Raw genomic sequence first — 10,662 nt, forward strand, 5'->3', positions numbered from 1 at the left:
TATCTGTTTCATACAACATTGAATTTTCTTGTTACATATTTCCTATATCAGTATTTGAAAATTACGATACAAGATAGTTTCCATACAGAGAGAGGGAGAGAGAGAGAGAGAGAGAGAGAGAGGGAGAGAGAGGGAGAGAGAGAGAGAGAGATATTATCTTAAAACAAAGAAGCTTATATAACATAGGCGTATGTATTATTGTCCACATGTAAATAAGTTGCTTTATCTCGAAAATGACAAATTAATACATTCAGTAGTTCTGAACAGCAAACATAAAATAGATAGATGTTGATACGAGATTGCTTTCAGTATCATACATTTTAGTCTTCATAGATTTGTTGTAATCATGTCTATTGAACATACAGGAACATCTCCCATATGTTATAAAATAATTTGTTAGAGACGTGTAATTATCACACAGTCTAGCTCAACGTAGACGCTGAAACATGAAAACGTATCTCGTTACAACTCTTATATTGTGTGGAATTGTTGTATCCGGCAGTGAGGATAACTGTCTACGTAATAACCCGTATTTTATCTTGTTTCCAAGGAACGAAGCTCTCATGACGCGAGCCGCATTCGACTCTATGGTATGTTTAAATATTTAATTCTTTTTATCCCAATGTTTTCTTAACGCACACCATCGGCACAAGCTGTGCTTTAAAACGAGCGCGGGGTTTCCAGTGTTACTGTTTCCGTGCTAACACTTATAAAATTAAATGCAAGTGGCTCTGTTTCCAAATTTATAGTCATCTTAAAAAATTTTTTTAAAAATAAAAACCCGCTTTGTAATTTGTTTAAAATATTAGAATATCTTTTTCAGAGGTTTGAAAAATTTTGATCCGTGTCGCTGTTCCGTTCTTAAAAAAAATTTCGTTTTTTAAAATAAATTTTTCCCCCTTAGATTGGTTTTTTACTTGCCCCCGACACCCTTTTGTAGTACATTTAAAGAGTCATAAAAAAAAATTTTTTTTGTCAATTTTCTGGTTCTCGAAAAAGCCCTTTTTTGTGCCTTATTTCTGTTAAAAAAAGTTAAAGGTCTGCTTTCATACTCAAAAAGTAAAAAAAATGTAAATTAAATTTTAAAACTTTCCCCTTTTTTCAACAACACTCTTTGGCGCGCTGCGGCCGTCCGCTAGCTTACTTTAAATTTTTGGTATCAAAAAAAAATTTTTTTTCTTTGTTTTCGGTTAAAAAAACTATTTTAGTACAAAAAAAATTTTTCGTCCTTCTCCCAGAAAATACTTTATGAGAGTTCAGGACTGACATCAAACATTGAAAATTCTGAATATTCGCATTTCGAGTTGGCATATCACTTCGAGTCGGCTGATTTTGAATTTCTATCAAATTCAGAGCTCCACGTTGATTTAAAATTAAAAACAGTCAACTTTTGAGCTAGAGTTGAATTTTAAGGTAGCTTGAAGATATAAATTCAAAAGTAGCATTAGTTGTTTTTCGAGATGGAATTGAAATTTAAGGCAGCTGGAAAACCGAAATTCACCAAATGCACTTAATTTTTTGCTTAAGTTGTTTTTTCAGGTAAGCTCGAAGATCGATATTCATAGTTCGGAATTCGACTTGAAGTTGAAGCTCAAGATAACTTGAAAATCGAAATTCAAGACATCATTGTAAACTGAATTTCGAGTTAAAGTTGAAGTAAGAGGAAGCTCAAAGTAATTCAAAACTTTTAAAACAGAATTAAGTACTGGAGTGGAATTTGGAATTATGTATTTTTTTAATTTTGATCTTAGACCTGCCTAGAAAAGCAACTTCAGGTCGAAATTGAACTCATGCAAAACTATGAATTTCGATCTTCAAGTTGACTCGAAATACTATTTCATTATGAAATAAAGTAATGGTAATTTTAAATTTCGATCTTCGACTTAGCTCAATATTTATCTAGAGCTCGAAATGTAATTACTGAAAACAATAATAACAACTTAAGATGCTACCTTTAGATTTCGATTTCCGAGCTGCCTCGAATTTCAACTCCAGTTTGAACATCACTTTTGAATGTGTTGACGAATATCGCACGGCATTCACAGCTAAATCAAAATTCAAAATACTCTGAATTTCTGTGTTCTGTGTCAGTGCTTATTTCTCGTGACTAGGTAATACATCAATTGAACATACTTTTATTCCCGTAATTAGAAAACGTATGTGTCACATCACATATCCAGGGGTCCATAAAAGATCGTTGCAATTGTATTCACAATTAGTTAGGACCACTAAATTGATTATGTGCTTTATTTATTTCTAATTGATTTAAATTTATACTATGATTTTCACAATCATTCCAGGTTAACAAAACTGCATTACTTGGCCAAGCTGAATTCGTTGTGCCAACTCGGTCATCGTATGTTTATCCAGAAACTAATTTGTACTGTAAAATCGTAAAAATGGACCCAGACGTATACCAGAGATATTGTAAAAATGGGTAAATAAAAAGTTATTTAAAGAATATCACATCCAATGTCAAAATCTTAACCTTGTCAGTGTGTATAAAGCTTAACATGTCACAAAAAATAACACTGTTTCGTTTATAAACGCAGTCAATCATGAACAAGAAGCTGTATCTGCTCGAAAGTTTTCAATAAGCTTTACTTACTTACTTGTACCTCATTTACAAAATATTAAGGATATTTTAGGCTAAAATTTGATAATTGATTTGACCTTAAAGTGTGACCTTGACATTATTGGTAGCAACCCAATCATTGCGCTCTGCACCTTGTCTCAAAAAGGTGATTACTTGTGCCAAGTTCATTTTTATCGGTTAAGTAAAGGAGTGGACACGGAATGTAAACTTTTAAAATATCTGGAAAGAAAGTGCACTTAACATTTGTGTGACATTGACCTTGGGGGAAGCAACCTAGTTAGTGCGCTCTGCACATCGTCTAATAATGGTTGAAACAAAAGCCATGTTATTTAAAAAAAATTCAGCGGGTTAAAATATCTGAGCACACGAAATATAGATTTTTAACACTTGACCTTAACTGTTTTCTTGACCTTCGGGGAAGCAACCCAATTATTGCGCTCATGAATCGTCTCATTGTGATCACTTGTGCGAAGTTATTTAAAAAAATAACGGTTTAAAAGTTTAAGAGCAGACACAAAGTGTTACAGACGGAGAGACAGAGGGCGGCCATTCCTATTATTACCCTCCCCGCTTTGCAAAAGGAAATTAACGATAAAACTTGCAGTTTTTTTAAGAAAAGACAAGCTGTACCTGACTGTTATAAGGAACGCAGTTTCCCAAGCATAGTTTTTTTTTCATTCCTGTATTCAAATTAGAAAAGTTAAGTAAGAATTTCAATAATTTTTTGTGAATAATTATCTTACTCAAGGATGAGCATTGCATATCTTTAATATAAATTTTGCTATGATTTTAGTGTCATATGAGAAATAAAACACTTGTTTTTATCTTATTTGTGTTGCATTTCTTTATTTTCAGATGGCAAACTGAATGCAATATGTATTCTCAAAGCTTAAAAACTTTGAATCCGGAACAAACTAGAGCCATATATTCATATCAATATAACGGAAGTACGACTAAAAAATTTTACTTATAAGGCTTTTAACAACAGTTTTTTACAACAATTTTGAGAATACAAGAAGTTTAAAACTGAAAAAGTTGCTTTAAATTCAATATAATTGCTTCACCAGCAGATCATTTTTGTCTGTCAGTATAAAGAAAACAACATCTTGATAATTGTTTTTTATTTTAAAAAGTTTACGTTTGATCGTGCAAATCGAAAGACCTTAGTGAAAACATCTGTTTTTATGTTACCTTACAGGCGAAATGAAAGAAGCATATTGGTCAAAAGATCCCAAGAAATATATTTGGAGGATTCAATGTGAAGGATATAATGAAATTGCGAACACCTGTGCTGTTGCAGATGTGCGACTAAGTATGTATTCATTAAATTAAATACTTTCTATTGCGTTGACAAAATCAAAATCTAGCAATACTTATAAAGTGCTTATAGATTTTTTTCTTTCAATTACATGATAACAGTCAATTATAATTGAACAGATTTTACATAAAAAAGATATTTAAAAAAGAATACTTTTTTTAGGTCTGTTTGTGTTCAACAAGGATCAGTTTAATATGCACGTCAAGAACGCAAGCAGGATTGACTTGTACGAGGCTATTTGTGTAAACTATGGATATGATTCGAGATTCAAATGGTTTTTCCCGTACCTTGGAGGTAAGTTTATATACCGCATGCTTGGTGTTTAACCCTTTTACAGTTGGTAGCTACGCTTTCCTCTTTTGATTACATCTGACGGACTAATTGGGAGATTTTATGATGGAGAGTTCTTTGGGACTGAATTTTCTTAATTTTCAATCTCGCTTCGGTCGGGCCCTTTTATGTGATTTCTTGTTGCTTTAAGATATCGAGTTATTTGTTGTTTATAGTCATTAGGCTGTTCGTTTTTGTACTAATGTAACCATGACCATTGTTAGAATTTCACATTGCTGGGAGTAATCTTATTTACAACGTCTTGTCATATAGAAACATATTGGGCCAATAGTGAGGTCGGGGACTGAGCTTTGCCTTGTTGATCTCTGTTCTCGTCATTTGTAACCTTTAAAGTATATGCCATGCTGCCCTGATATTTATCAGAAATGTCCGAAGTAAAGAAACAGACACAATTAATAAGCAATGGCTAAATGAACAATTAACATGTTTTCATCAATGTATTTTAATAGTGATATTAAATTTACTTTAGGGGCGAAATAAGGAAACTAATTTATAAGAAAATAAAACAACAGCAAATAAAACGTTGTAAAATAATGTAGATTTTTTATTTTATTTTAAGGCATCAAATTATAATAAAATGTTGTACTTTTTGCCTTGGCAAACTTATAATAGATTAATATGTAATGATCATCTTTTCAGAGCCGTGTGATTAAGTACCCGGAAACCCGGAAGAATATTCTTTGCTCTAGAATGATAATTAAACCGGCTGAAATGTATTAGGATATCATTGCAAAGCTATATTCTATTTCTTTATTTCTAAATAAAATTAGATACAATGTAGATTTTAAAACTTATTATTTCCCATTTTCCCTATACGAGAACCTGACAAATGATAAAGGTATGCTAGATTTATATTGATCACGTTACAGTGAATTCAAAAGGATGAAGCAAAATTAAAAACAAACATTTTACAAAGATGAGTGAAACCGGAATCACTAAAAACGCCCGATGCGACAAAATTGAAAATGCTGCAGGCTTGGTTCAATAAAGCCTTCACATGAACGGTGCTAGAAAGAGCAAGTTATTCCCTATCACTAAAGAACGCCCAATACTACACAATTAAAAATGATCCTGGCTCGGTTTAGTTTATTTGATCATGTTCATGGATGTCACTAGAAAGTACAAGTTACCGCACAGGCCCCATAGCACCTGATTGAGCAGAATTCAAAATTTATACATTGTAATAGTGAAATTTTTAATTTATAAACATCCAAAATCTTGATACATTACTATGTGAAGTCTAGCGGTCACCGCATTCGACTCGGCAGGTTACCGGCCGGGACCCGAATAGATTCTGTTCGTTGCACGTATGGTCTTAATGTACCGGGATGGGCAGCGTACGGATCGCGTAAGTAAACTTTAAGCATATTGGGTGGCACTGAATTGGGCTACCCAGGTTCGATTCTCGGACGTCACAGGACACTCTCGTGTTGGTTTATCACGGGTATTCGCACTGTGCCTCTGTACTGGCATGTACCTTTAGAAGTGAAGGCACGTATTACATCTAACAAATCTAAAAAGTGTGCATGTACAAACGGTCTCATATTTCACTCAACACTGGCTCGAGAATTTTAAAAAATGTTAAATAGATACACTTGAAATCACACCCCATTTTCTTAATTTCATTAGAATCACTAATTCTACATATATGCGCAATACAGGCAAAATTGCGTGAAATCGCAATGTTAAGTTCAGATATATATATGTGGCTTGATTTGCGTTCATTAACGGTTATGTGACCTCCGCTGTGTATCAAGTGCTTCAAACAGCAGTGGTATTTTTCTGACGCTTGTTTAAAAATAACACATGAATGCTGCAGGATGGCGTATCAGTTAACACTAAGAGAATGAAAATTTTTCATTTCATATTCAAACTTAAACGATATCATTGTGATAAACGTGCCACAAAAGTGATTAGACTTAAATCAATGGAAGGATACTACGTCATCGCGCACCTGCTGAATGCTCACTCGGACCATTTTTTTTTCAAGAAAATCCGTCGACTCGGAGGTAAAATATGATTGTATTGTAAGAAATAGTAAGAGTATCAAAAAATTATGTAGCGCACCAAAGAATGGCTAAAGTCCTTGAGATAATTATAAAAAAGTGTTTAGATTTATTGCCTGGTTTGGGCCTGAAAACGGATAAGTGTTCCCACTCGGACGTTTCCTGAAAGTTTTTATTATTTGTCACTTTGTCAATAACTGACATTTGTTTGGCGACATTAACTGTTTTCTTCTTTTTACAGGGATCATTTCTTTGGTTCTGAAGAAAGACGTCGTCAGGCAGGAACGATGCGGCATGGTACAGTTTCAATTAACAGGAACACCGTACAAAGATGTGCGCTTGACGTGCGTGGGTATTGAACCTGAAATGATGATTCAAAATTTATGACAACAACTAAGCTAGGAATATCAGATTTTAAATGGACAGTTAGGTTCTAAAAACGACTCAAAGAACGATTTGTAACATGGCGTTATAATAAAACCATTACTTATTTCTGTTATGTCTCATCTTCTGAAAAGTAGTCAATAATAAGTTGATTTGCGGACTACTCTACAGTTTCTTCACCAGGCACAAGTTGAGTTATTGTTCTCCTATGTTTTGATATAAAAACATATAATGTTCTTCAATAGCTGAAGTAAAAGCTATATATAACTCATAAGAAAGATTGACAACATTATGGACCTTTCTTATAATTTAAAACATAATGATTTACTCGTTTGTTGAACTTGTGATTTGAGTTTTTAAAACAACATCAAAATGGTAAATTTATGAACATGAAATAGTCAATATTTATCGGTTGATTTAAGCCGTTTGTAAAAGTACAACATGTAAGAACTGAAATAAATAAAAAAACAATAATTATAATTATTCCTCTATCATTGTCTTAACCAAATCTTGGTAATTAATTAAATCACAGTATAATTATAACAATTATACAAGATGCAGTCACCGACAGCAAATCCTACGTCGAAAAGGAAGGAGGAAATACATTTTAAAGGGGAAGTTACCGATACATACATGTTTATGACAGCCACTCACACGTTAAATTTAATCACGGTGCATATCCATATCGGTACCCTCTCCGAAATCTGCTCAAACGGTACCCTCTTTGCATAAGCACAGGTCATTCTCTGCTAAAAACCAACCAGCAATGGATAGCAATCCAGTAAAATTTCATTGAAATATGGAAAGGAGGTATGACACGTGGAAAAGATGTATACCACGGAACACTAAAATGTTTTATTTATATTTAAAAAAATTAGAGGGTACCTGTGATATAAAATGGTTCATTTCAGCCCAAAAAATATGTTGAGGCGAGGCAAGACATGTCGATTTTTTGTAGCTTCTGTATTTATCTATTTTATTGTGAAGTTGCATTACAAAAAAAACGGGCACGTGACAAATCAGCACATATATAAAACATTCTAGTGTTCCGTGGTATACATCTTTTCCACGTGTCATACATCCTTTCCTTATTACAATGAAATCGATCGTAAAGGTGGTGGTGTAGCTATTTATGTCCGTGATTCTTTACGAGCTATGGAAAGGAAAGATTTGCAAGTACAATGTGTACAAGTATTCTTGACTGAAATACAAATATGTCAGCATAAATTAATTGTTGGGGGTATATATCGACCTCCAAATAATGGTTAAAAATGGAATACTTGTTTGATTAGGCATTAAATCATGACATGATAATATCTTTGTAGCTGGTGACTTTAATATTAACGTACTTGCCAACCCATCATGACAACAAATGGAAGCAAAGTGATCCCTCGGAAGCATTAATCACAACAAAATTACAAGAGAATTGGAGACTCGTTTTGATTGAGTCTGTACATGAGGGATAATGAAAATGTGCAACATCTTTCACGCCCCATTGCACCGGCTTGAGCGGTTCTCAATTCTCATCACTTAATACTGCTGGCATCAATGATCCCGAAGGACCAGAAATATAACAACACTGAAGTGAAGTACGGGACAACTTTTTACAGCTGCCACACAGCACTTGACACCTGCTGTTGTGAAGTATAAAAATCTGGACAAGACTTATACATTCTTTGAATTACGAACAACTCATAAATTCCCCTACGCTTTACACTGGGAATTCTAATTATCTTTTTGGTCTTATCTTTTTGATCTTATGTTCATTAAAAATTCTCGCCATGTTCTCATGTCTTTTGATGCTGGCCCATTTCTCTCTGACCTAGTATGGTTTCATTATCCAATAGTTTCAGTCCTAAATTTCACCAAACTTCAACAAAACTGTTTGCATCGTAATTTTTGGATCTTCATATTGGTGAGTATCATAAATATAATGACATACTTATATCAATTGACTGGTCATTTATCGACAACGATCAAAACCGAGATAATATTGCAGATTGTTTTGCCGAAAACATTTTTAACGCGGAATCCGAAAAATTCCAAACAGAATTGTAACTATCCGGCAAAATGACGTGTACCTTGGATAAATAATGATGTCAAAATACAAATAAGAAAACGTAGGAAACTTCACCAAAAACCTAAAATACTTAATAATGAAAATGCCTGGGCTAACTTTAAAAAAATCGGAATGTTACTACAAAATTATCGACAAAACTAATAAAAGCAGATTATCATAATAACGTAACTACACAGATAAATTCAGACACCATCATAGCAATAGCCTGGTTTAAACTTGCAAAATAATTAACAAACAAACAAAGTGCATCAACAATACCAACACTTGTAAATGATTCAACTATAGCGGATTCAAACAAAGAGAAACTGACCTTCTAAACACCAATTTCAGCAAACAATCAACCATCGAAAACCCACACCATCCCCTTCCACCTATTGAAATCATCAAAAACGCCCTCATTTCTGATGTAACAGTCACTACTTATGACTTTAAAGACTCCATTAAAGACTCCATCAACTCTATGGACTCAGCTAAAGCATCTGGTCCGGACTTCATTAGTCCAAGGCTCATTAAGGAAGGCAAGGATAACTAGCAGCACCACTTGCAATGTTTTATTAACAAATTTCTTCTAAAATCTGTATTTCCCTTTTCCTTGAAACTTGCCAATGTTTGTCATATTTATATCAAGAGCTGTCACGCAAGTGACGAATGTCCCCGAAAATGATTCTTAAGCATGCAGGTATTATGAAAAGAAAAGAAAATGAAAGTAACTAATTGCTTAATATTGTTATTGTAAAATGATATGCTATTTATAGCAAACTTAACACCTTAAGACAAGGGTTTAAGATGCGACACAAAAGCTTGATGTGGTAGACATTAATGCCAAATTTACTTTTAAAGTCTTCAATGCATGACAATGTTACAGTTTTGAAACTAATGTGTCTTTCAAACTCTTCTTATGACCTTGAAGGTAGGGACATGAGTCTTACTCTACAATCTATTTTGGCTATATGATGTGTACCAAAACGGGTTGCATTCTTACAGTGTATCTATATAAGGTTTTATACGTGTGCAAAAACGGGTTGCACTCTTAAAGTGCTTGCATCAAGTGTATATATATGTGTACAAAAACAGGTTACACTGTTTTGAAATGTTAATTTAATTTATGTTTGTACAAAACAGGTTGCATTCTTTAATCTAATCTATATACTATATTTATAAGTGTGCAAAAACGGGTTGCACTCTTAAATTGTATGTATCGAGTGAATATATATGTGTACAAAAGCGGGGTGCACTCTTGAATTGAATCTCTACTGTATAAAGGTGTGTACAAAAACGGGTTACACTCTTTAATTTAATCAACATAAGGTATTTATACGTGTGTAAAAACGGGTTACACTCTTAGATTGCTTGCATCAAGTATAGATGTGTACAAAAACGGGTAACATTGTTAAATTCAATGTTGTATGGTATGCAGGTATGTAGCAGTCTTATAAGGAATCTATTGTGGCCATATGGATACGAAATTTTTTCTTATTAACGTCTTTTATATGTACAAAAACAGGTTGCATTCTTAAATCTAATCTATACATTTTTATATGGTATTAATAAGTGTGCAAAAACAGGTTGCACTCTTGAATTGAATCTCTTTACGGTACTAAGGTGTGAGCAAAAACGGGTTACTCTCTTATATACAATTTTTTTGGCTATATAAGTGTGTACAAAAACAGGTTGCACTCTTAAAATGCAGCCATTCAAGGTATAAATCTTTATGAATACATGTACAAAAACAGGTGAATTCTTAAATCTAATCTATACATTTGTATATGTTATTTATAAGTGTGCAAAAACGGGTTGCACTCTTGAATTGAATATCTTTACGGTACTAAGGTGTGAGCAAAAACGGGTTACTCTCTTACATACAATTTCTTTGGCTATATAGGTGTGTACAAAAACAGGTTGCACTCTTAAATTGAATCAATGCAAT

At 33.4% G+C, this 10,662-nt stretch overlaps 1 protein-coding gene across 1 annotated transcript; it reads left to right on the forward strand.

Moving 5' to 3' along the window:
• Window positions 1-202: 202 nt before the first annotated feature.
• Window positions 203-5,804, forward strand: LOC132727995 (uncharacterized). Its single transcript, XM_060713599.1, has 6 exons — window positions 203-590; window positions 2,301-2,437; window positions 3,452-3,543; window positions 3,795-3,908; window positions 4,077-4,208; window positions 4,905-5,804. The coding sequence occupies exons 1-6, from the start codon at window positions 447-449 to the stop codon at window positions 4,916-4,918; spliced, it is 633 nt and encodes a 210-aa protein (XP_060569582.1). The 5' UTR covers window positions 203-446; the 3' UTR covers window positions 4,919-5,804.
• Window positions 5,805-10,662: the final 4,858 nt, after the last annotated feature.

Source organism: Ruditapes philippinarum, unplaced genomic scaffold (genome assembly GCF_026571515.1).
Source record: "Ruditapes philippinarum isolate M1 unplaced genomic scaffold, ASM2657151v2 ctg6313_1_1_1_1, whole genome shotgun sequence".
Taxonomy (NCBI): Eukaryota; Metazoa; Mollusca; class Bivalvia; order Venerida; family Veneridae; genus Ruditapes; species Ruditapes philippinarum.